Source organism: Hyla sarda, chromosome 11 (genome assembly GCF_029499605.1).
Source record: "Hyla sarda isolate aHylSar1 chromosome 11, aHylSar1.hap1, whole genome shotgun sequence".
NCBI classification, from domain to species: Eukaryota; Metazoa; Chordata; class Amphibia; order Anura; family Hylidae; genus Hyla; species Hyla sarda.
In genome coordinates, this window is record NC_079199.1 from 30,207,796 (window position 1) to 30,235,385 (window position 27,590).

Consider the following 27,590-nt stretch of genomic DNA (forward strand, 5'->3'; position numbering starts at 1 on the left):
CTTTTTATCCCCTATCCTCAAAAAACTGCAGAGACATGCAGTGTGAGTCAGGGGAGTTGTATAACTTTGCAGCTAATCATTGGACTCTACATCCTACTATATCACTGCTCTCCTGGTCCCTCACATAAGGCAGAAATTATGTTTTCATCAGCACATTATGCACTGGGGACATATAGAGGAACTAGGACATGGTGCTGGGTAGGGAGGGGAGGTGTCCGAGCTGCTAGGAAGGATCTGGTTATGTAATTCTGTAGGTCACTGGAAGTCACACAAGACTGACTTCACATTAGAGCAAGTAATTTTCTAGTGTCAGACAATGGATCACATGACTCTCCTAAGGGTTCAAGTTGTATGGATAAAATAAGGCTGGATGAAACAATCAGTGTGAGTTTTTGACCAAAACATAAAATCCAGAGTGTCTCCTTAACCCTTTTTAACCCACAATGTAAATGTTGAATGAGAGAGTATTCCTTGCGCTTGGGAGCTTGGCCCACGTTATACAGGCAGGTGTCAGCTGCTTGTGCACTTTGATGCCAGTCGTTTAACTGTTTAGATGCCATAACAGTTTTTAGATGCGTCATTGGTGGTGCAGTGAACTCCAAGTGAACTTGAATGAAACTATTTCATTTTTATATTCCTGATCCAAATGCAAAAATGCTGATTTTTATATATTTTTTTTTTATCCCAGAAAGAATTTCATAAAAAAGTGGTCAAAAAGTTGAAAGCATGGAAAAAGTGGTACTGGTACAAACTAAGCTCATTGGGGAAATTTATCAAAACCTGTGTTTCATTTTTAAAAAGACCTCTGAGAACATTAAAGAAGCTTCCCTTTCCTTACCCACTCTCTCATCACCTTACCTACCTTCTTCCCTACCCAGGGTTTCTTTCTTCTCCTCCTCCTCCTCCTCCCCCTCTTTTTTTTTGTTTAGTTTTTTTGTTTGTTTGAATGGAAGTGTGTGTGTGGTTGCTGGAGCTCATAATATGGGTAATTTTGTTTTTCTCGTGGTGTTTTTATTCCAAATGTTTCCGTTGATATTTTTCTGCACTCGCTGAACGAGCGAGATGTTTGTACCCACCTATGTATGATGTTGTCAGTACTTCGCGTCTTATGTTTTTGCCTTGTATGTTTAAAAACAATGAAAAAACCTTTTAATAAACAAAGTTTATAAAAAACATTTTAAAAAAATGCAAGAAGTGATCTGATTGGTTGCTCTGGGCAACTGGTAAAGTTTTCCTCGGCACAGGTTTTGATTAATCTCCCCCATTGTATAAAAAATGAGCCCTCAGAACGTTACAGGGATCAGAAGATGGCGACGCACAGCTCGCTGCTACCTTTGTCTCACTACAGGAAATGGTCTCTATAGACCTAGGGAGGGAAGTGATCAAATGAGTGTCATTTTCAAAAGTCATTCAGTTCTATGCTTTATTTGTGATCCTCAAGGACTTAAAATGATAAAAACACAAGAGATTTTCAATAAGTAGTCATTTTTTTTTTCAGAGTAAACCAGCATTTAGCAACATTGTCTAAGCAGAAGTACACCCTATAATTCAGCAACCTATAAACTCCCACAGGAAACATGTATTACAGGTTACAGTTGCTAAAGGTGGTTCTACCAGTCTGCAACATTTTGGAGAAATTAAGTACCCCTCTTCTTTACAACAATACTTTAGTTAATTGATATTAGTTTATGCACAGTTCTCATAACATCCAAGAGGATTACAACATGGTTAAAAGTGTCCGTGTCATATAAATAAAAATAAATGTGTCACAGAGAACAAGTTTTGAGGGTGTTTGGGGAACATTTATCAATGTTGGTGTGAGGTAGTAGAGATTTTGCCCGTATGCTTGGTTTATTTTTTTGTTTACAGATTCTCAAGAGTTAACAAAATGGTGCACAGACTTGATAAATTCTGCGCCAATATAGAAACCAGTGAGCTGCAGAGCTTTATTCTCTGGCATCTGACACATCTGTATGTGTCCTGTTATCGGTCATACACTTGAGCAATAAAAGTAGATTTGTGCAATAAAAATATTTATCAAAGGTTTTATGCATTTTTTTTTGCTTATATTTGTCTCACAAAATGTCTCACGTGAGGCATTTTACATTTATGGGAGACTTTTTAACAGAGAAGCGAGAGAAAACAAAATCTACAAATCTTGCATTGGTATGCTCTTTTCATTTTGGAACATGCAGTGTTCGTGAATTTATCAAGTACGACTTTCGCGCAAAAGTCGCTTCACACTAAAAAAAAAAATATATATATATATATATATATATATATATATATATATAAAAATCAAAGTCCAGTCTGGCTCAGGAAAACAGATTACACAAGCTGTAAATGAAATTTCTCACTGCCAGACATTTGCTTGTATTAGCGCCAGGGATGGGTGAGTCTGGAGGACCACAGTACAGTATTGTAGGGTCACATTTTTTTTTACCTTCCAGCACATGTTTTTTTTTCTTTTTTTTTAAAAGGGGCCTTGCTGATCTTGCCAAACTACAACTTCTGGGCATGATGTGAGTTGTAGTTTTTCATAATCTGTTAACCCCTTAAAGGGGTTATCCAGGAAAAGACTTTTTTTTATATATTTCAACTGGCTCCAGAAAGTTAAACTGATTTGTAAATTACTTCTATTAAAAAATCTTAATCCTTTCAGTACTTATGAGCTTCTAAAGTTAAGGTTGTTCTTTTCTGTCTAAGTGCTCTATGATGACACATGTCTCGGGAACCGCCCAGTTTAGAAGCAAATCCCCATAGCAAACCTCTTCTAACCTGGGCGGTTCCCGAGACGCGTGTCATCAGAGAGCACTTAGACAGAAAAGAACAACCTTAACTTCAGAAGCTCATAAGTACTGAAAGGATTAAGATTTTTTAATAGAAGTAATTTACAAATCTGTTTATCTTTTTTTCATTTCTGCACTGTTTTTTCCTCCTCCCCTTCTAAAAATCATAGCGTTTTCAATTTTCCACCTCCAGACTCATATGAGGGCTTGTTTTTTGTGCCACCAATTGTACTTTGTAATAACATCAATAATTTTATCTCAAAATCTATGGTGAAACCAGAAAAAAAATATTTGTGAGACTAAAATGGAAAAAAAACAAAAAAAACTTCATTTTGTACATTTTTGTGGCTTTCGTTTCTAAGCAGTGCAATTTTCGGTAAAAATTACACATTATCTTTATTCTGTAGGTCCATGTGATTAAAATAATACCCAGTTTGAATTTGTTTTTCTTCTGTTTAAAAAATTATAACTTTATGCACGAAAATTTGTAGGTTTAAAATTTCCTCTTCTGACCCCTATAACTTTTTTTATTTTTCCATATAGGGAGCAGTATGAGAGCTAATTTTTTTTGCGCCATGATGTGAAGTTTTCATTGGTACCATTTTTGTTTTGATAGGACTTTTTTGATCGGTTTTCTTTTAGAGTATGCAAAGTGACCACAAATACGCAATTTTGGACATTTGTTTTTTTTTTTGTGTATGCCATTGACTGTGCAGTTAAATTAACGTTATATTTATATAGTTCGGACAGTTACGCACGCGGCAATACCACATATGTTTATTTTTTTAAATTATTTTATTATGTTTTTATATTTTCTTAATTATAACTTCTGTGTAATTCTGTGTTGTTCTTTTTTTTTTTTTTTCCCCCATTACTCAAACGACACTTATACACATATCCAGTAGGGTCAGAATCAAGGTGGCTTGGGGGTGAAAGGGACATTGTGGTAGACTCCAAATCTGGGTTTTCACAGTCAGAAGTCATTTGCCGCAGGATCTGTTCTGCAGCACTTGGCGGGTCAGGGTGATTTTTCTTTTGAGGTCTCTTCCTTCCCAATTCTGACATTTTAGAAAGACAGTCACGTCTTGACCAGCTTCACAAGTACTGAAAAGTTGCCTCACTGTGAGAGGCAATTTCACAAACTGTAGGTGCTGTAACAACAGACTTCAGAGCTCATTGGATCAATCCTGCTTCTTCCCGAACTCATGTGAGGTATTACATTTTTTAATAGGTGTTTATCAAGTTTTTAGCACCTTTGCGACATAATTTTTACTTTTGTGCGACTTTTTGATCAAAATGTCGCACAGAGGCAAATGGAGAGAAAAATGAAAGGAAAAATCCAGAAGCAAGTAAGAAAGCAAGAGAGAGGTGAGTAAACAAAAGAAATACGACCACTCGGCCGCCTAGAACATCTGCCAGCTATGTTGTGCAACTACAACTCCCAGCATGTCTGCACTGGAAGGGCATGCTGTGAGTTTTACTTGCAAAACATAGCAGCATGGTGATGAGGTTGGGTACACCTGCACCAGAGTTGGCCTGCGTACAGAAAGTTTAAAGTACGGATTTGGACACTACTAATTCATTTTGGCAATGAATTAGTAGTGAGCCATCTCTAAATCCTGAATGTAGTTAGTAAAAATTCAATTACCGAAGTGAGAGCTGTCAAACACATGATTTGGAGGCTTGCACTAAGCCCTGGCCTAAAAATGCACTTAATCTATAAAATTTGAAAGTACATATATATATAGATTCTTACATAAAAAAAAAAAAAAAAATAATTTATATATATATATATATATATATATATATATATATATATATATATATATAAAAAATATATTGTTCCCCTTCCAAATACAGTATATATATATCGTGTATTTTTATTTTATTTTTTTAATTATGATTTTTCTTTTCATCTTGGGTATGGCTTTAAAAAAAAAAATATATATATATATACTGTATATATATATTTTTTATGATTTTTGTTTTCTTCAGTATGGCTGTAAAAAAAAAAAAGAAGAAAGACGCCTAAAAATCCACTATAATAAATATATATATATAATGTGTGTGTGTGTGTGTGTGTGTAAAATTTTACACATTAAAAAGTCGTTTTCAAACGTTTAGGGCAGAATAGTAGGTGACAAGATGGTTTTTTAGTGATGTTGAGAAGTCATCCTTTAGGTTTTGCTTATCTGTGCAATAAAAAATGCCATACATACGTGATTTAATTACTTTTGATTATCTGCACCAAATTTATCAAGCCCCTGGCATAGTTTGATAAATATGTAATACATAAGCAAAACTAAAGCAAAAAAAAAATGCATACACATCTTGCTTGCCAAAGCAAACATTGATAAATGTCCCCCATAGTTCATAAGGTTTAAAAAAGACCATAGTCCATCGAGTATAACCTATATCCCTAATGAGTCCCTACGGAGTTGAACCACTATCTGTTTAGAGGAAAGAAGGTTTCTACACCAGCACAAAGAGGATGTCCCCTTGTTATAGATACAGTCCTGGGCATAAATAGATCATGGGAGAGATCTCTGTACTGCCCCCTGATATATTTATACATAGTTATTAGGTCACCCCCTAAGCCTTCTTTTTTCTAAACTAAATAACCCTAATTATGAAAATCTTTCTGGGTACTGTAGTCCTCCCATTCCTCTTATTACCCTGGTTGCCTGTCTTTGAACCCTCTCCAGCTCCACTATATCTTTCTTGTACACTGGTGCCCAGTACTGTACACAGTATTCTATGTGTGGTCTGACTAGTGATTTGTACAGTGGTAGAATTATTTCCTTGTCGTGGGCATCTATGCCCCTATTGATGCACCCCATGATTTTATTTGCATTGGCAGCAGCTGCCCGACACTGGTCACTACAGCTAAATTTACTGTTAACTAAGACTCCTAAGTCCTTTTCCATGTCAGTTGTCCCAAGTGTACTCCGATTTAATACATAATCCCAGCCTGGATTTTTTTCCCCATGTTCATTACCTTACATTTATCAGTGTTGAACCTCATTTGCCAATTCCCAGCCCAAACCTCCAACCTATCCAGATCCATTTGTAACAGTGCACTATCCTCTATTGTGTTAACCACTTTAGAGTTTAGTATCATCTGCAAAGATTTCTACTTTACTGTTCAAACCCTCTACAAGGTCATTAAATGGGCACTGTCAGACACAAAAACTTGATATGTTGTAAAGCATGCAAAACCAAAATGTTTTGCAATTTGTTTCATTAGAAAACTTTCAGTATTTCATACTGAAAAAGTCAGTCAAACAACTGCCCTCCCTGCCTACTTGGACACATAGTAGTCCTGCTGTGTCTATGCATCATGGACACACTTCCTTGATTGACAGCTGTGAGCGCAGGGCTCACAGCTGGAGGAAAAATCCTCCCACTGTCAGCTTGTGTGATACTGTGAGTGAGGAGAAGCTGGGAGTTGTAGTTTTGCTAATGCTAGGGAAGATGTGAGCAGACAGCATACTGAGGGAGGGGGTGGAGAGCTGCACAGTGAGGCCACGCCCCCTCCCTTTGAGAGGAATGCTGATCCATCACTGCTTAAATGGGCACTGTCAGAAAAAAAAAAATTTTTATATGTTGTACATCTAGGCAAAATATTAACATTTCTAATATGCTTCATAAGAAAATTGTATTTCCTTTATAGAAATCATGGCTCTCTCTGTGCTCTCTCCTGTCTGACAGGACTCCTCTGTGCTCTCTCCTGTCTGATAGCACTCCTCTACGCTCTCTCCTGTCTGATAGCACTCCTCTACGCTCTCTCCTGTCTGATAGGACTCCTCTGTACTCTCTCCTGTCTGATAGCACTCCTCTACGCTCTCTCCTGTCTGATAGCACTCCTCTACGCTCTCTCCTGTCTGATAGCACTCCTCTGTACTCTCTCCTGTCCTATTAGTGCTAGCCCACCCTCACTTACTGGACTTTGTCCATGCCTGCGCTTTGACAAAGCCATTATTTTATAAGCCATGATTCCTATAATAAGGAAATAACATTTTCTGATGAAGTACAGTGATCCCTCGACTTATGATGGCCTCGACATATGATCATTTCAACATATGATGGCCTCTCAGAGCCCATCGTATGTTGAAGGCAGCCTCGACATATGATGCTGGTGTGTGTCGGGGCCATCGTACAAACAGCTATCTGACAGCGCTGACAACTTCAGTAACTGACAGATAGTTGTTTAATATGCCCGTGTGCCCCGTTCTACCTCCTGTTACTCTCATGCTGTCCTGCTAACTCACGCAGGCTTCCACTGTGAGCTCCGTGTAAGCCCCCCCCCCCCCCCAGTGCAGCCATAGCCAATAGCCTGCAGCATCTTGCTGCAGGCATCCAATGAGCTGCTGGCTGCCCTCCCCTTCCTTTCCTATAGAGCTGTAGTCGGCAGGATGGTAATGGAGGACATTCTGTCCCCCCTGAAGGTATTTAAAGAACTGTACAGTACTGTATGCGATGTCACACATCACATACAATACATATACACACTATACACCCCATACATCAATGTTTCCCTATCAGTGTGCCTCCAGCTGTTGCAAAACTATAACTCCCAGCATGCCCAGACAGTCAATGGCTGTACATGCATGCTGGGAGTTGTAGTTGTGCAACAGCTGGAGGCCCCCTGGTTTGTTAAACACTCCCCATACACTCCACATACAATGGTCATCCCAGAACCAATTAGCAGTTTCCCATAGAGATATGTATTCAACATACAATGGTTCCGAGGCCCCAGAACCAATTACTATTTTTACATAGACATATGTACTCGACATATGATGGTTTCAACATATGATGGTTCTCCTGGAACCAATTAATATCATATGTTGAGGGACCACTGTATATTAGAATGTTTTGCCAACATGTACAAAATATTAAGAGTTTTTGTTTCTGACGGTACCCAATGTGAACACTACAGAAGATGCTCAGATGTCGATTTTCTGGTGTGCCTGGGATCATTATCCTGTTGCATGACCCAGTTTCGGCCCAGCTTAAGCTGCCGGACAGATGGCTTCACATTTGGCTCAAGAATATTCTAACATAAAGTGAAGTTCATGGTTGTCTCTGACTACCGATCTCCTAGGTCCTGTGGCTGACAATTGGCATAAGAGGTTTTTGGTGTCACACTGTGTTTGGTCGTCAAACACAATGCCATGTTTAGCAAAACAAACATCTTAGGGGAATGTTTTTAAATACCTTACATTACAAGAACACTATGACTGTTCACATGTGGTATTTTGAAGCATAAAGCACTCATATTATGCTTCACTTTTTTTACATCCGTAATAGATTTACTGTTGAATTACACTGAATTAATTGGTAAAATGCTGCACAATTCACATTTTTTTTATTGCGGTAATTATGACCTTAAAATGAAATTGCATGTCACTTATTTTAGACTTGATACATGTGGTTATTGCATAAGTACATCAAATAACACAAGCTTTGCGAGCAATGGCCTGCTTTGCTTAAAATATGTGGAGAAATACCACATTATTGAGTAGATTGTGTTTAAGGGAATGTGGTCTTTTGTTTAAGAACGATGCACCCTACACACAGCTGTGTACAAAAATTGTTCCTACGTATATTCCTCACAGTAAATATATACTCACCATGTATTATTGTTTTTTCTTGCAGACTTGGGGATCAGTTCTATAAAGAGGCTATCGAGCACTGTCGCAACTACAACGCAAGGCTATGCGCAGAACGCAGCGTTCGCCTCCCCTTTCTCGATTCTCAGACTGGTGTAGCCCAGAACAACTGCTACATCTGGATGGAGAAAAGGCACAGAGGACCAGGTATCGTACTCCTCACTAAATACAAACAAGCAAAAAACTGTGAATGCATAAAATAAAATAAAAAATTGTTAAACATAATATGACTATATTTAATAATTTTGGTTTTGATTTTGAAAGCTCCACAAAAGGACTATGTAGATAGGAGTGGTGCTACAAAAACACTACTACTATGTCACTTTGGGGGATATTATCATAGTATGTCTAATTCAAGTAATTTTTAGACTCATTTGCCTGTAAGTAAGTCATGTATACTTTCCTCATATTTATTAAAAAGATATCGTAGATCTAAGCAAGTTTCAAAGTGTGTTCTAGGCTGGACTGAGTTTATGCAAATGTTTTGCTTATTTTTTTTAAAGTTACATATAATAAATCGGTAACTACTGAAAAAGCAAAACTCATTTGACTTCATATAGAGCATGTTTGGCAGAAGGGCGGAAGTAAAAAGGCAGGTAAGTCCAGTTGGTTGTTTTATATGCTGGCAGAACGGGTGTGATGGGTCCAAGAAGTTTTTAGCTGGACTACCCATTTTAAATGTGCTCAGACTCAACTATAGACATAAACCAAGATGTATACTCAACTTCCCCAATCCCCTGCCACTATTTTGCAGCATTTCCTTGTCTGAAAGCTCCAATATAAATGGGTCTATGGGTGCTTTGCACTTACGCTGTTCATGGACCCCTCTGCTGGCAGAGATCACATGGCTAGCATTCCGACACAGAAATATCAAGTTTCTAACATCATGCACGTTGCTGCACAGTGTGGATGTATTTATAGTCCCTTCCCTGCAAAAGAAAAAAAAAACCTACAACCTCAATTAACTTCCATGTTAACTTCTGGAAAACTGTGACCTGCTTAATTTTTTTTTTTTTTTAACACTACGGTTCTAGTGTGAACAGTGATGACACCACCATAATGGGAAATAGCAGAAATTGGTACTCGGTCATTATAATATGAGTGGTAATAAAACAGTTCTGTTAAAACTGTATTAAACGTGATAAGATAAACGTACATGAAATCTCATTTATTGTGTCAGGAGAAGCAAGGATCAGACAGGTTTAATTTTAATCTGTGTGATCATTTGTTTACCCTGGAGATAAGAGGCAACAGAGGTGCCTGGCAGCTGATTATCTCCCTCCCCATGGATGTAAGGAGCATCAGTTCAAAGCATGTAATGGCTTCTAATGATAACTCTTACATCTGTACAATATTATCCGTTCTTACCTCTGCAATTCTGTTCCTTCCTTCAGATGTATCGATTGATTGAGGAAGCCCTTACTATTGTACATTGACAAGGAAAGCTTTCTATGAACAAAAATCGATTTGTATCATGGCAAATATATATATATTTTTTTATTCACATATTCCCTCTTACATTTATGTCTGTAGTTATAGAAATTACTTGTCTATATAAAAAAAATAAGGCTTTGGGGTAACCATAACAATAAATCCTGTGTTTGCATGATCCTGAACGAGAATTCTGTGTGATCTGAGAAAGCATGTGTTACAGTAAGGCTATGTTCACAGGTGGAAAATGTGCGCGAATGTCTGCCCAGAAATTTACGGTCTCAGACGGCAATGCATTTCTGAGCAAAATCCGCAGAAACATTGAACAAGTTAATTGTTTCTGCTAACTCCGAACTCGCCGTGTGCACAGTGCAGAAGTATCCCATTGAAATCAATAGGACTCTGCTGCAGAAGAATTTCTGAGGGGAACTTTTCCCACGCATTCCGCTCTGAAACTCCATCGTGTAAATATGGTCATAAAGTGAGGCCAAACATCGTGCCAGCAAAACACAGCAACTTGTAGTTTCAAACTGCTTAGTTTTTGTCCCCTTGTGCTTGCACGATAATCGACCATCAGCCGCTGTGTTCTGGCTGTACCCTAATGCAGTGTTTTCCAAATAGTGTCTCTGCAGCTGCTGCAAAACTACAACTCCCGGTATGCTTGGACAGCCAAAGGCTGTCCAAACATGCTAGGAGTTGTAGTTTTGCAACAGCTGGTGACACACTGTTTAGAAAACACTGCCCTAATGATACAATTTTTTTGTAACCAAATCTTTTTCAGAATGAGCAGTTGGTAATTCTAAGACCCTTTTACACGGGGAGATTATCGGACAGACGCACGTCCATGTCTAATTATTGAATCTTTATAAAAAGCAGAGAGATCAGCTGCCAAAGGAGCCACTCTTGTTTGTCAGATAATCACATCTTTTAGGCTGTTTTTATCTTTGACATTATTTTACAAAATTTTGGTAAAAGTGGCAGCAAGAATAATAATTTGTGCACCTGTTCAACAACTGCTGATAGACTTGTGTATAAGTCGATCAGCACTTGTCTGCCTCTCTCTAATTGGCCCCTAATGTTTAGAAACTTTGTCCATATACACAGGTGTTGCTCCAGGACAGTTGTACACGTATCCTGCTCGATGTTGGAGAAAAAAGAGACGTTTGCATCACCCTGAGGACCCGAGGTTAAGACTGTTGGAGATAAAAGCAGGTGGGTGAATGTATAGTCTCTCCTGACAAGTCTTGATCTGTCTAATAAATATGTTCATAGATACAGACTATAGCGACTATTAGTTCAAACTAATTTAACTGTGCTCAGGACGCAGTTCAAAGAACAAAGCAAAAAAAACATACTTACCACCCTCATTCCCCCACCGTGCCTGTTACTGCCTATTGGTCCCCTGCTCCACTTAATTCCTTGTCTATCTCGCACAAGGACCTTCCTGCTTAGCCAATCAGGGATAAGACAGGACACTACTGCAGCCACTGAGTCCCAGTCACACAGACACAAGTCCAGTACTGGACAGACTTATGGGCATAAGTTATGGGCATAAGAATAGGAGGTTGTTTTCCTACTGTACCCTGAGCACAGTTAAATATAAAAAAAAATCCTCCAGAATACCTCTAAAAACACCCTTTGGGTCGGATTTACAATAGGCATCTTTATGGTATGTACCTGATTCCTATGTTGTTGTTTTTTTTTTATTTTTACTATGTAATATATATATATATATATTTTATAATACAAGGTAACATGCATAATTTTATTGGTTTTGTGGCTCTTTTCCCAGTTACTACATTGTATAAAGACATATGGGACTAATGCATGTCTAATTATCAAAAAGAAGCAGTTTCATAAAAAGATTGTACAAAGGTTTTAAAAATCCACTATCACAGCAAAGAAAAAAAATGTACAGATCTGTGTCACTTCACTACAAAATATATGTCTACAGCGCGGGCTCCTACATTAAAGATGGTAGCCTACTAGCCAGAGCAGGACACTGTACAGTAAATTCTAAGTATACTTTAACTACAACACTACTGCAGTATGTATATGTATAAAACTGCAGTAGTGTTGTAGTTAAAGGATACTTAGCATTTACTATACAGTGTCCTACTCTGGCTAGTAGGCTACCATCTTTAATGTAGGAACCAGCGCTGTAGAAACTAATAGTTGGTCATCCCACACTGAATATGGTGGCCTAGCAGCGACAGTAGGACACAGTTGATCTTTCAGTCGCAAATTTGGCCTTTCTCAACTGCAAGACAACCTGTCACATTGATAATACAGTACAATCGGCAGGCATCATGTTATAGAGAAGGAGGAGCTGAGCAGATGATATATAGAATACAGTACAATCTGCAGGTATCATGTTATAGAGCAGGAGGAGCTGAGCAGATGATGTATAGAATACAGTACAATCTGCAGGTATCATGTTATAGAGCAGGAGGAGCTGAGCAGATATATACAATACAGTATAATCTGCAGGTATCATGTTATAGAGAAGGAGGAGCTTAGCAGATTATATATACGGTACAATACAGTACAATCTGCAGGTATCATGTTATAGAGCAGGAGGAGCTGAGCAGATATATACAATACAGTATAATCTGCAGGTATCATGTTATAGAGAAGGAGGAGCTTAGCAGATTATATATACGGTACAATACAGTACAATCTGCAGGTATCATGTTATAGAGCAGGAGGAGCTGAGAAGATGATATATACAATACAGTATAATCTGCAGGTATCATGTTATAGAGCAGGAGGAGCTTAGCAGATTATATATACGGTACAATACAGTACAATCTGCAGGTATCATGTTATAGAGCAGGAGGAGCTGAGCAGATATATACCATACAGTACAATCTGCAGGTATCATGTTATAGAGCAGGAGGAGCTGAGCAGATGATATATACAAAACAGTACAATCTGCAGGTATCATGTTATAGAGCAGGAGGAGCTGAGCAGATGATATATACAAGAATTTTTCCGCTGAATTTCCACCTCGAGAAATTCAGGACTAATTCTGGTGGAATTCCATTCTTTTGGTAGAATTTTAATTCGTGTGAATTGCTGTCCATGTGGTCATAGCGCCGATTTCATTTTGGCAGTGCCTTCTGTGCACGGAATTCATTTCGGGTGTCAACCCAGTAATAATGGCATTGTATGTAAAACAGCACACCTGCAGTATCCTACAAAAACCTGAACAGAACACTTGTCAACCTCTTGATCTACTACTGCTGTATAGTTATCCACATTACTTCTGATGCATGTGCTCATGGAAACACTTATGGCTCTGCCATCACTAATATATTGGTCTGACTGTGTAATTATCTGTCTCATGTGAAGGTCTGTAGAGGATGTATAGACTCTCGTCTTCCATGTAGATAATGGGGTCTAAAACTGTTCTAACCCAGTAAGCATCGGTAATGAACCGTGTTCTGTCTATGCAGAATATATTAGTATTTTGTGATTTTTCACACATGGTTCCTGTGAGCTGATTTTTGTCCTCCTTTGTTATATCCCAAATGGCTCATAATATTAGGAGGTACATTAAGCTGGTAAAATGTAGATTGTGCCTAGATGATCAGAACAGTCAGCTATCTGTGTGATTTATGGCCACGTCAGTGTTGCTGGCTCCACTTAATGGGCTTAATGAGTAGTGTTCGGTTCCATCTGTGCCATCAGCTTGGATGAAAAAGTGCCAATGCTAAATCCATATTCATTTGCTACTTGCACTGCTACTCACTTTTTTTACAATCAGTTTTTTTTTTTTTTTTTTTTAATGGGACTTTAATAAAGTCTGTTTCTTCAAGTCGGCGAGATGTAGACATCACTGGGTGACCCTGATGGATGCGACTTCGAGTGACATATATAGATAGCAAGAAGGAGAAATCTGCATAAAAATCGGATTTGGGAAATGACGTTTCCCATCTTTGTGTCCTATTCCTTTTTTGCTTTATTTCCTATACCGAAGAGGCCACTATTGTGTAAGAATTCTGCAACATGCATAGGCCACAGACACTACCGTTCAGACAAGGATTAGGTGACATGTAGTCCTGGGTGCCCTTCATCTTTCCAACAATAAATGTTTATTGCAGAAAACTCTGTACAGTGCCTACAGAACAAAAGGCTACGAAGTAATAATGAAATATTTCACATTCTGCAGATAGCTGGTATCGAGGAAGTTTACACTCAGCATAGCTTAACTCTACGCCAGGGCATTTCATTCCTTACTGTAGCGTTTATATATAAGAATATAAATATTACATGGCTGTTTATATCTCAGTGACAGTGTGGATATCTATAAAGACGCAAACGCCATCCAACCTTTTGTGTTGACACTGGCAGCTGTGATAGCTAGAGCCGGAGATTCCTTAGGGGCAGTTGTGTGCCAGGGTTTGTTTCCATGGCAATTTTCAGCTTAGTGGCCTCAGGAGCAGAAAGTGTAATTCCCGAAAAGTGTCTGCGCTCTCCTCCGTTCTCCGGTACCTTCTGTGGTGCTGCGTGCATACAGATAACATGTTCTCCATCCATACTAATTGACATTTCTGTCATCTATCACAAAGGGATTCTTCCTCACCGAACATTTCCATTGTCTAGACAAAGGGAGGAGAAAAAAAAAGTCATCGCTTTGTAGAGTCATCCACATTATTACAGCGGCAGTGGTACAAATATCACACAAAATGGCCAATTATTTGTGTCGCATTTATGTTAATGTTATTAAAGAGAACAGGCATCATTAGTACAAGAATGGGTACACCTTTAGGAGATACGGAGCACATTTTGCTATTGGATACATACAAATGAGCCAAAATGTAATAGCTATAGAGATATCTCAAGAGTGTGTTCAAATGATTTACTTTATTTTTGTTGCAAATCTTGAAATCTCTGGCAAACTCTTAACATATAGGGGCTCAATTTAATTTTTTGCTTGTCACTTTTTTTTTTGTGTGTGTTCTGTTTAGCTACAAATGCAGGTTTTTCAATTTGTCAAAATTATTCAACTCCGTGTCAGACAATTGTGTCTCTAATGTCATATTTATCAATAGATTTTTCCAGCTTGAATCTATGCCGTTCAATCTCTTCAACGCCACTGCATAAAAATTATACTGTTATTTAATTTTTTTCTATTGAGGGGTGTGTTTTCTGGAAGCTCCCTTTTGCAATTGCTGTCCAATGACATCCAAGATGTGCTTAATGGGGGACGCTGAGAGAGTGTCTGGAGACGCTGCAGGCAATGGTTGCTTGTTTAGGCCACAAAGTAGCAAAAACAGCTTCTGGGACACGTGAGGAAAAATAGCCGTACCACTGGTTCCACAGCCAAATCAATGTAACACAGAGCTGTTAGTGTACTTGATTTAAACACGTTATTCTTCTAAAACTTGTCTCTCTCACTTCAAGGATTCTGTTCTTCTCAGTTTGCGACAAATGGCCATATCTGGTATGGTCTACGAACAGGAGGCATCGCACAATTACACTCTACTGACTTCATCTGATTTTTGAGGTTTCAGGTGGCTGAAAACCATTTCTTTAGATATGGCTTTAATACCATGAAGTCTCTTCCACATTCCACAAATTTAATTAGGCGCCTGAAAACATCTGTCGGGGCACAGTCAGAAGGCCCTATAAACCATTTGATGATTTTCACGGAAATCGTCAGGTTTGGTTTTCATTGTGACTAAAACTGGCACACAGAACTGGGCCAAATGCTTGAGATACTGTTAGTGCCCTCCTCTCCCTGCGGTCAAGCTATTTGTTGCCTTTAGTTAAAATATAAGCTCCAAAATTCTAGACCTACATAAGAGATTTACTAATACTGGCACCCGAGGGTCAGCTAGACATGACCATCATTCTGTTACCAAACAAACCCCACTACACCAAGACCAAAAATACCAGTATACAAGGAAATATTATTATCATATATATTACCATCAAACTGTTACTAAATCCAGTATACCAAGACTAATATTATCAGTACTACAGGGATATATAATACTGCTTCAAAGTGTCTGATTAATACCTTCATACTGATGCTAAATAAAAAACACTATACACAGATTATTATTCCCCTCAAAAAGATTATTATTCCCCTCATACACTTCCCAAAAAGCAGTAGATACCAGCTCTGTAGATCACACAAGTGATTACATTGCCTTTACATCCAATGACTTACAAGGGGCCTATTCTTTCATACTCCATGCAGTACAAACATTCAGCTGTTTATGTATTCCCATGGACTTCAGTTCTACTACAATAATAAAAAATTAAATCCTGAGCCTGCGAAATACAAGTGGGAGTGGAGTGGTGCGGACAGCCTTAATAAAAATATCAAATGTATATACTTATGTGTCACTGCTTTTATAGAATATACAGTGATCCCTCAACTTACAATGGCCTCAACATACAATAGTTTCAACATACAATGGTCTTTTCTGGACCATTGTAACTTGAAACCAGACTCAACATACAATGCTATGGAATCTGCGAAACGTGTCCAATGGCTGGAAGAACCGACCAATCAGAATGGACATTTCACTGGTAAAACCCCTGTATTCCTAAAGTGTATGCTCTGACTGGTGTCTGGTAGCGCCCCCTACAGTACAGGGAGGTATTACATGCTTTGTACTTTTTACCTGAGCCAGGGTTAGCTGCTTCTCTGGACATCAGGTAAGGGCGGCTCCATTTTACTTTTATTTAGGACATTGCGTTTACTGTAGAGGACCCCAAAGAAGCTTCTTTCCTCTACATAGACCAGTGTTTCCCAACCAGGGTGCTTCCAGCTGTTGCAAAACTACAACTCCCTGCATGCCCGGACAGCCGAAGGCTGTCCGGGCATGCTGGGAGTTGTAGTTTTGCAACAGCTGGAGGCACCCTCGTTGGGAAACACTGACATAGACAGTGATTACAGCTCCCAGCAGATCTTTCTTACTTTTATATGTAAGGATTTGCTTTATCTATATTAGTTATCTACTTATTTATCTTTAATCCTCACTTTTTCCAATTTTTGGATGACATTTTGGGGCTTCAGAACCAATTACCAGGTTTCCATAGAGTTCTGGTCTCAACATACGATGGTTTCAACATACAATGGTCGTCCTGGAACCGATTAATATTGTAACTTGAGGGACCACTGTATATATATATATATATATATATATATATATATATATATATATATTTATAGCTAATTTATGGCATACTAGAAGTTGTAGTTTTGCAACAGCTGGAGGCACACTGGTAGGCAAACACTGCTATATGATTCTTTTTTTAATAACCGTGACACTTTATGGTGCCCATTTACTTCCAATGGCTGTCAGCTGAACATTTTTTTTTTTCAGCCAACAGCTATCTTTTCTGTTCACCCCATACACAAAAAAAGTTTGGCTGGGCCAAGGCTTCATGTATTCTGAATGGGGAGAAGGAGAGGTAAGCCACTACCAGACAGCTCTTATTGGGGGAGATTTATCAAAACCTGTGCAGAGGTAAAGTTGCCCAGTTGCCCATAGCAACCAATCAGATCGCTTCTTTCATTTTTTCAGAGGCCTCTTTAAAAATGAAAGAAGCAAGCTCATTGGTTGCTATTGGCAACTGGGCAACTTTTTATCTGCACAGGTTTTGATAAATCTCCCCCATTGTTGCTAACCACCCCAAAAACAAGAGTCAGGAATTTTAAACTCCAAAATGCCTACCCTTTTCTTCTAGACATTATGGGGGAGATTTATCAGAACCTGCCCAGAGGAAAAGTTGCCCATAGCAACCAATTAGCGCTCTCCTTTTATTTTTAACAAGGCCTCTGCAAAATGAAAGAAGGGATCTGATAGGTTGCTATGGGCAACTTTTCCTTTTGTACAGGTTTTGATCAATCTCCCCCATTATATCTTGGGGGAGGCCTCCATACACATTAGATCGTCATCCATTCCTGCTGATATTTACAGGTTGGCTGACTTTCTCGCGAATGTATTTGAAAGCCTTTAGTGCCGCGTGTCTTAGATTTATCAAGCAGTGTAGGCTAAAAAATGCCAGGTTTCAATGATAAATATAAAAATAGGACATCTTCCTATTGTACGCCTGGGTAAGTAGCACATTAAGCCGAAGGCTCGGTACTCTCTGGATGTAAACTCAGCCAACATAACCACAGTTTTGTGTTCTTGCTAAACATTTTTCGTAACAATGTCCAAGAGTATGCAGCTCCACCCCAGCCACTCTGATACACCTGTGTGACGGACCTGCCGGCGCCACCCCGGCTTCTAGCAAGTAAATCCAACAAGAAGACAGATGTCCAGCACTAGGTGATCCAGTTAACCTCTTAAGGACCAAGCCCATTTTAACCTTAAGGTCCAGGCCAATTTTATTCATTTTTTTTTCCTCCTCTCCTTTCTAAAATCCATAACACTTTTTTATATTTCCATCTACAGACCCATATAAGAGCTTGTTTTTTGCATATCCAATTGTACTTTGTAATGAAACCTCTCATTTTACCATAAAATGTACGGCAAAAAATTATTTTTTTAGGGAGGAAATTTTAATGAAAAACATTTTGAAGGGTTTAGTTTTCACACTGTACACTTAACGGTAAAAATGACATGTGTTCTTTATTCTGTGGGTCAATACGATTAAAATGATACCCATGGCTAGATACTTTTATATTTTTGTACCGCTTAAAAAAAATAAAAAAAAATCTAAAACTTTTTGTACAAAATCGGTAATGAACACCGAAAAATATACCTTACTAGAGTGTAAGTAACTGTGCACTAGAAACTGATAACACCAAAGAAAAAATCATGCACAGGGCTATACGGATAACGTTTAAAATGTACAAATTTTATTGAAGCATATATAAAATCACAATAAAAAAATGCAGAGCAGACAAGAAACAAGGGCACCAGAGTACAGCAAAAAATGAGTGGGGAAAGGTCTACATAGCTAAGTGTGAGCTAGGGTACATAACTGGAGGATCAAGCATAGGCCTGAGCCTAAAGACAACAGTTAAACTGCTACAAAACAACTGCTAAAGAGAAGATACAATAGGAGATAAATAAACCATGAGATAGTTAAGGGTGCCAGACTTTACCCCGGCGGGTCCCCGACTGCCCGAACCTGCCCTGTATGACGCGAGCACCGCTCCGATGCTCGCTGTCATACACAGGATGTAAATGTACGTCCAGGTGAGCTAAGTACCGCCACACCAGGATGTATATTTACATCCGTGGTCATTAAGGGGTTAAAATCTTGCACTTTATTGGAGATTCACAGGATAAGACACAGGCACAATGGAAACCTCTGACGCCTTTCGCGCAATATTGCGCTTAGTCATAGAGTGGTTTCAATTACAACACAACTTGTTAAAATACACACAAAATATAGTCACATGACAAAGTTAAAATGATGAGACATGCATTTCTAGATATAGTTTACATGCAAAATACATATATATTATAAATATATTTGTTATACAGCAGAATAATGTTTGTAATAGATATTTATTTGATATAAAGTAGGGATCAACCGATGTCGATTTTTTTAGGGCCGATGCCGATCATCTGTGACCTTTCAGGCCGATAACTTATAGCGATATTCCGGTATAAGTTATCGGCTATTTCCAAACCGATAAATGTATCTTTTAGTGTGCAGTTCCATTTTAATCTACATAATTCCTCATACGGGATGTTTGGGGTGACACGATGTAGCCATTAGTATAGAATTTGTAGAGGTTTCCTTGCAATATGGACTGAAGATACTTTTATGTTCCCTAGCGGTTAATGTTATATCAAGGAAATGAATTGCTTTTGTGTCAAAGTGTGATGTAAACTTATGATTCAAATCATTATAGATTAACTGAGAAGGGGATACACTAAAAAGAACTTAAGCAATGCATAAAGTTGGTGGTAAAGATAGAAGTAATTTGATCAGTGGAAAAAAGGAATAAAAAAAATAGAGGGGGTACTGGAAGTAAAATGAAGAGAAAACCAGCATTTGCTGCTATAAAACAAATTATTTTGAAGTACTTGCCAGTATTGCAGGTGGATACTTTATTAAGAGAAATAATCGCACTAGGTGTGAATATAGTTCCTAGGAGAGGTACAACATTAGGATCAGTGCTTTCACCTAGCATGTATAGCCGCAAAAATTTATTTGGGCAGGAAAATGTGTCTTGGTTGAAATACACAGGAAATGTAGGATGCGGGCACACTTGATGTCTAACATGCAAATTTTTTGCGAAAACAGATTATTTTACATCATATAGTACAAATAAGACCTACTTTATTAAAAGTAACATAAATTGTTGTTCTACATACAATAGTCTATTTGGCGTCATGCACACAATGCCACTTGCAATATGTGGGTTCCACAAGCAACCAACTAAAAGGTCCGCATTAGGAGACACATCGCAGACACGAAAGGTCTAAAGGTGGGGATCTCAGCTCTAACCCCGCATTTTGTTGAAATCCATGGGAGGAATTGGTGTTATTGGTATTGAGAAAATCAATGGAAAACCCTGAGGTGGAGATATGAAGAGACTCCTTTTAAACAGGGAGACGTTCTGGATGTTTGCATTGAAAACGATCCACCCACAAGGACTCAATCAGAGATTGGACCTTATTACTGTATATTAAATATCTATTACAAACATGTATTTTTTATTCTGCTGTATAACAAATATATTTATATTTATAATATATACGTATTTTGCATGTAAACTATATCTAGAAATGAAAGTCCACAGAAAAAAGGAATAGCGGAGCGACTCACCCGATCCTAAAGGAGTTAGTTCAGACAATAGACGTCGCGGTCAGGCGAAGGTACAGTGGGAGGCGGAAGATGTTACGGGGGGAATTCAGGCGTCGGGCCACAGCCGTATCGCACCTCTTGGACGCAATTTTTACTAATTAAATATGCGTGAAAAGCAATGTGTGAACATATTTCAACATTTGCAATAAACTTAGTTCAGCAATATATGTTCAGCACCATATGTCCCCCATACAGGCTACAGGCGTGCACCCTGCTGCTCAGCATCGGTACTCAGCCTCAGATTATACATAGACTTCAGTCAAAGGTGTCGGCTTTCAATGGCGCAGGTCACAGAAGAAGCATGGATAGGTAAAAGCAAGGGTAGTTTATTCTCCCAGCATGCAACGCGTTTCACTGCAACAGCAGATTCATCAGGCATGACAAGAAGCACATGAATGGCAAATTTATCGAGAGGGTGAGAGGACACGTCAGAGTAAAAGGGGAGGGGGGGAGGAGGGGAGGGGAGAGAAGGAGGGGCAGGGAAAAATGGGATGGGAGAAGTAAGGGAATAGGACTTAGACGTTCTCCTTACCGACGGGCAAATTCTAACCTTACAAATATATATAAACAATATAAAAGTTTTACATATAAAAATATATGACACAATTATTAACTAAAATAAAATAATAATAATGATGATGATAATAATTAAATGGGAATGAGAAGATAGAGAACGGTCGTAAGTTTAACGAGCATTCCCTATGGTCTCATTCAGACCATGCGGTACCAAAGTGGACAGAGTAAAAATCCAATAAGATTCACGGTTAATTAAATATTGAAAACGGTTAGGTTTTGAAGATGGAACAGATTCAAGTATGATTAACCGTAAAGATGTTGGGTCATTTTTGTGAACAAGGGATACATTTTCCTCTTTTTATACCAAAAAATCTTTTAAAATTCAGCAATGTTTAAATTGCAATACCCAATTTGCAATATATTTGTTATCCTGCAGTTGCAATTTACAATATGTTGGACGCACGATCCAAACTGTGCGTTGTCGTATGTCCAAACATAGATCCAACATTAAGAACCAATTCACACTGCATAGTGTGTCACGTCATTTTACCCTTGTTCTCAAAAATGACCCAACATCTTTACGGTTAATCATACTTGAATCTGTTCCATCTTCAAAACCTAACAGTTTTCAATATTTAATTAACCGTGAATCTTATTGGATTTTTACTCTGTCCACTTTGGTACCGCATGGTCTGAATGAGACCATAGAGAATACTCGTTAAACTTACGACCGTTCTCTATCTTCTCATTCCCATTTAATTATTATTATCATTATTATTATTATTTTATTTTAGTTAATAATTGTGTCATATATTTTTATATGTAAAACTTTTATATTGTGTATATATATTTGTAAGGTTAGAATTTGCCCGTCGGTGAGGAGAAAGTCTAAGTTCTATTCCCTTACTTCGCCCATCCCATTTTTCCCTGCCCCTCCTTCTCTCCCCTCCCCTCCTCCCCTTTTACTCTGACGTGTCCTCTCACCATCTGGATAAATTCGCCATTCATGTGATTCTTGTCATGCCTGATGAAGCTGCTGTTGCAGTGAAACGCGTTGCATGCTGGGAGAATAAACTACCCTTGCTTTTACCTATCCATGCTTCTTCTGTGACCTGCGCCATTGAAAGCCGGCACCTTTGTCTGAAGTCTGCCTCCATACACCTCCTGCTCAGCCGGCTGGCTGCGGACACTACATGCGCTCACCATTATAGTGTATATGGGTACACAACACTTCCAGGTGAGCCTCCTTTTTCAGCGCATAAGTTGCCTGACATGTTACTCTTTTAATGTTCTTTGTCGTTTTCAGATTATACATAGGCTCTAACCAGCCTATTGATTTCAATGGGGAAAAAAAATAATTGATGTTAAAAATACCATACAGTGAACTACAAGCTTAACTGCACCAGGAGAGGAGCCGCGGGGCCATGTGACATCACCACTGACCCCGTGACCCTCTCTCCCGCTGTTTTTTTTATTTTATTTTGTGTATATATAGTGTGCATCATGTACAACATGTAACTCGACCTGAAGAAGAAGGTGTAACCTTTGAAACGCATTGTCCTTGCTGTAAATTGCCATTCTTGAAGTCTCCGAGAGTGCGCCTTTTGAGCCAAATAGTCGGATTTTCCCCCTGGTCCAGAGGTCAGCCCTGCCAGGCTGCCCTCTTTACAGCTGTTCCCTTCTTCATAGAACTAAAAGGAGGAGGCATGTCGGCCGAGGCGTCATGCTGCGGCCAGCATGCCTCCTGCACGGGAGAGCTGTGGCAGAGCCTTGGCCCCTTGCAGGAGATTGTGGGGGATCCCAGCCTTCGGACCCCCCCCCCGCGATCAAACCCTTATCCCCTATCCTGCAGATAGGGGATAAGTTGTTTTTGCCACAGATGGCCTTTAAAGAAATACATCTAAATAAGATTGGGAAGCAGTGTTCCCCAACCAAGGTGCCTCCAGTTGTTGCAGAACAACTTCCAGCATGCCACACACACACAAAATGGCAGGCTGGATCTGGCATAGTTATAGTTATCATCCGAAAAAGGTGTCACAGTGGCTTCATAAAGATGGCATTTAGCTGTATTTGTGGCCAACAAATTATAAACCTTTACAATACAGTCTGTAAAAAAAAGAAAAAATAAAGAGAAAAGAAACCTGTGTTTTGCTGCTCGCCCAACATTAATCCAGTGCTTGTTTTAAACTATTATTTATTACTTTGCCTTTTGTTTGGCCCAAAAAACACAAAAACACTGCAGTTTTTCCTTCAGACTTGCAGTTCACCGAAGGGCCCTTGTTATGAGGAGATCTCCTGGTGAGCTCTCACATTTGTATCCGTGATATTGAACAGAAGTAAGTCAGTTTAAACACTTTGCTTCAACAAAAGATCTTTATTTGAGATGTAGCTGAGACAAACGTTGCTCCATATTGGAAATCGATGTGTTAAAGAAGCTTAACATAATGAAAAGGGATGAATAATGATTTCATCATTATCCAGTATTTGCAGCTTCAGAGCACATTACTAACCAAGAGGTTGTACAATGCATATCTCTAAGCAGTAAATATGTCTTACTCTAGTGAGCAGAGGAAAAATAACTTTACACTTCTACAGTAAGTACACACATTCTTTTACAGACCATGAAAAAACTGATGTATCATTTCCTAGCATCTCTGTTATACAAGTCTATATTCCGGAGGCCAACACGGGGGCTGCATACAGCAGTAAGGATTGTGGTGGGGACGTTCTAGTGATAACATTCTGTGTGACCTTAACCCCTTAAAGACTCAGTACACTTTGGCCTTAAGGACACATACAATTTTCATTTTTGAATAATTTTTTTTTTCCATCCAAAGACCCATAAGATGGCTTGTTTTTTGCACAACCAATAGTTTTTTTTTTAGCTACACCTTTCATTTTACCATAGAATCTATGGCGCAACCAACATTTTTCACATTTTGGAGGGTTCCGTTTTATGCTGTATACCTTATGGTAAAACTGACATGTTCTCTTTAATCTGTGGGTCAATACTATTAAAATGATGATACCCATGTTAACGTCTTTCTATCATTGTACTGCTTTAAAAAAAACTTTAACTTTTTAAGCAAAATTAGTATGTTTTGTATTGCCCTAATCTGACCCCCTTCTAATTTTTCTGTATACAGGGCTGTAAGATGACTCACATTTTGCGCCGTGATCTGTAGTTTTTATTGGTACCACATTTGGGTATATATGACTTTGTGATCACTTTTTATTAAAAAAATTTCTGTGATGTGCTGTCCCCATACAGGGCCATTAATCGCTGATGTCTGCCACTGTCATTATGAGGTTTCGGCTGCTGGAAAGGATAAAGGTGTAGGGCGACACAGTAATTGTGCAACATACATGTACATCGCTGGGTGCTAAGTACCAAGGAACAGCAATGTACTTGTATGTCGCGTGTCCTCTAGGGGTTAAAGTTTACCTGTCATATCACAGAAAAAATAATGCTTCTATGTTACTCACTAGGTCATGCAGATGCTTTACATGTATATCTTCTGTATTTGGCTCACAAATCCCTCTATTTTGCTGCTCACTCAATCTGATATCCAATGCTCAGTAAGGAGCATGTCTGAGGCAAGAACTTAGCCCACACTCACTCACCACTTAGTCACTTCCTCCCAAAGTCTGCTGTGCAGTGCTGGGTCTCTTCATCCAATCACTGTAGGCTGCAGTGTAACCCCCACATCTGTTATTATGCTGCCGTCTGATAGGACAGGAGTGAGCACAGATGAGTGTTAGTCCTGCCCTCACTTACTGGACTTTGTCTCTTCCTGTGCTTCAGCTGAAGCTGCAGTCGGACAGGTCCATATTTTGGATAGTATGGGGACCCCAGTGGTCATAAGCTTTTATCATAAGCTATGGATTCTATAAAAAGAAGAGAACATTTTTTTCTTAAGTACCGGTATATTAAAAAGTTAATGTTTTGCCAAGATGAACAAGATATAAAAAGTTTTTGATTCAGACAGCGCCCATTTTGAGATTATTAACTAGGAATATTTTACAAAACTGTGTAACTTTCTGGCATCAGTTGATGCCAACATTTGATAAAAACTTTTTTTTTCTCCAGAGTTTCCTGTTTAAATCCTATAAAAGTTGTTCTGATTTCTCTGAGAAGTCTGAAATTAAACTCTGGTCTGTCTCATTCTCCAGGGAATTAAAACATTTGGAAAGACTTTCACAAGACTAAATGAATCAATGGTCGATTTATTAGATTCGATTTTTGCTGTAGATCTGCTCAACTCTTTCAAAGAGAAGTGTGACCTATCTGTATTTATGGATTTGAACCATAAACATGCGCTTTTTTAAATTTTATATCACAGTCAGCAATATATTTGCCTTACATATAATATGTCATGAATTATTTAGGAAGAAGCAGCTATGAGCTTCCATACACTAGCTAATAATATAACCCCTTGTCCTTTGAATAACTTTAACAGGTGTGAGACAATGACAGGATGACATTGTCATCTGGGACTGCTGTGTTTCTCCAAGATACCTGTTTAATGTGGATTCCAGGTTTCAGGAAGCTTATATCCCATTAAAGGGGTACTCCACTGGAAAAAAATTTTTTTTTTAAATAACTGGTGCCAGAAAGTTAAACAGATTTGTAAATGACTTCTATTTAAAAATCTTAATCGTTCCAGTACTTATCAGCTGCTGTATGCTTCACAGGAAGTTATTTTCTTTTTTAATTTCTTTTCTGTTTTACCACAGTGCTCTCTGCTGACACCTCTGTCCATATCAGGAACTGTCCAGAGCAGCATAGGTTTACTATGGGGGTTTGCTCCTACTCTGGACAGTTCCTAAAATGGACAGAGGTGCCAGCAGAGAGCATTGTGGTCAGACAGAAAGGAAATTCAAAAAGAAAAGAACTTCCTCTGTATTATACAGCAGCTAATTTGTAATGGAAGGATTAAGATTTTTTTAAATAGAAGTAATTTTCTAATCTGTTTAACTTTCTGGCACCAGTTGATAAAAAATAAAAAATAAAGTTTTCTAGTGAAGTACCCTTTTAAGAGAAAGCTGGTTGAAATATAAAGATTTTAGGAAATTGTTAAAATGAAGCAAGCAAGCAAGTCCTTTATCGGACCTGGATTATTTTTTTAGCGATTGAAGGACATATTTGGTAAAGGGACCTTATATTCCCTTTTGGGTCACTCCAGGTTTTCAGACTAGTCCAGATAAGCACAAGTGCTGAAGACAACTTGTCACTGTGCCTCAAAACTAGCTTAGAGTCAGGAACCTCTATTGATTAAAAGTTGGAGTCATGTTTCGTACATTCTCAAAAAAAGGAGACCTTTACCTTGTGTTAGTAACACATTTTTGGTGACTGTTTTGGTGTGTGGCTGGTAGTAAGCCACCTTTATTAAAAAAAAAAAAAAAAAAAAAAAAGGGGATGATTTTGTATAGTTAGCTCTGGATAAGCAGGATTTTTTTTTCAGTGTGGAGGTTGTATTTGTTTTGTTACTGAACAATAAGGGCAGGAGAAGCCCTATTTAAACTTTACTTCTGTGTCCCTGTCTCTGACTGCTATTTTACCAATATTTGACTGGTTCTGTGAAGCTATTCTCCCCTCTCACAAAAGTCATCAATATTTTTGAAAAGAACACTGCTCTGCTCACCTGTGGAATATCATGAATGTTCCACGCCTCATCTGCCCTTTTTGAGCTTTTTCTTTCTTTTTTAAACACCTGTTCAAATCTTGGCTATTAAAGTTGTAAAATAAAAATCTTGGCCTCTCAGCGGCAGTAAACTTTTAAACGAATTACTTTCAAGTAGAACTATAGAAGAACCACTTTCTTCTTAAACGTGGAGTTGGAAAGAAAATTAGGTTTGCAGCATCAAACACTGAGGGAAAAGTCTTCGGTTTCTGAAGGGTTTCCACTGCTGATTGATCAAACCTGCAGGATGAAAAGCTTTACCATTCATAAGATGATTTGTTCTGTGAGGTAAAAATGGGTTAGCTGGGGAAAGTTGAACCTTTTGCCTTTGAACACAGCTTTAGATGTCACTGCTTCTCAGCTGGGTATCTCCTTGTATTGTCTGGTGTTTCATCTTTATCTGATCTAGGAGGATGGAGGGGACAGGAAGATATGACAGTCACCTTATTCTGAGATGACCTCTTATAGAATTTTTTACTTGTTGGACTTCCTTTCATCCTTTCATGCACTGTAAATTCCACTTACAATCTATTCCAATCTTATTTTCTGTTTCTGTAGGAGAAACGTTTAGAATGCTCAAGACGAGTGTGTTCCTCTCCAGTAATAACCATTCGTGGTTCTTTTTGTTTGTAGCTGTTGTGAAGACATGCGCAATGACCTCACGTGACCAGACAATATTCTGTTTTATTTAATATTTC

At 38.5% G+C, this 27,590-nt stretch overlaps 1 protein-coding gene and 1 long non-coding RNA gene across 14 annotated transcripts in view; one reads left to right on the forward strand and one right to left on the reverse strand.

Moving 5' to 3' along the window:
* DPF3 (double PHD fingers 3) overlaps positions 1–27,590 on the forward strand; it is a 272,192-nt gene that overhangs the window by 142,726 nt on the left and 101,876 nt on the right. For all 12 annotated transcript variants that reach the window (XR_008848735.1, XR_008848736.1, XM_056545785.1 and 9 more), the window contains exons 2-3: positions 8,451–8,611; positions 11,000–11,107. Coding sequence is in view for 10 of the 12 variants with exons in the window: in XM_056545785.1 (XP_056401760.1) it covers positions 8,451–8,611; positions 11,000–11,107 (269 nt within the window). In the remaining 2 variants the exon portion in view is untranslated. The remainder of the gene's footprint in view (positions 1–8,450; positions 8,612–10,999; positions 11,108–27,590) is intronic.
* The window catches only part of LOC130295237 (uncharacterized), a 163,630-nt gene that overhangs the window by 17,996 nt on the left and 118,044 nt on the right, over positions 1–27,590 (reverse strand). The window contains exons 7-8 of one of the 2 annotated variants that reach the window (XR_008848739.1): positions 14,231–14,499; positions 8,426–8,626 (exon numbers count right to left, since the gene is read on the reverse strand). This is a non-coding gene — a long non-coding RNA (uncharacterized LOC130295237). Of the gene's footprint in view, positions 1–8,425; positions 8,627–9,274; positions 9,394–14,230; positions 14,500–27,590 lie in introns of those variants that run through there. The other variant, XR_008848742.1, reaches the window with a different exon arrangement.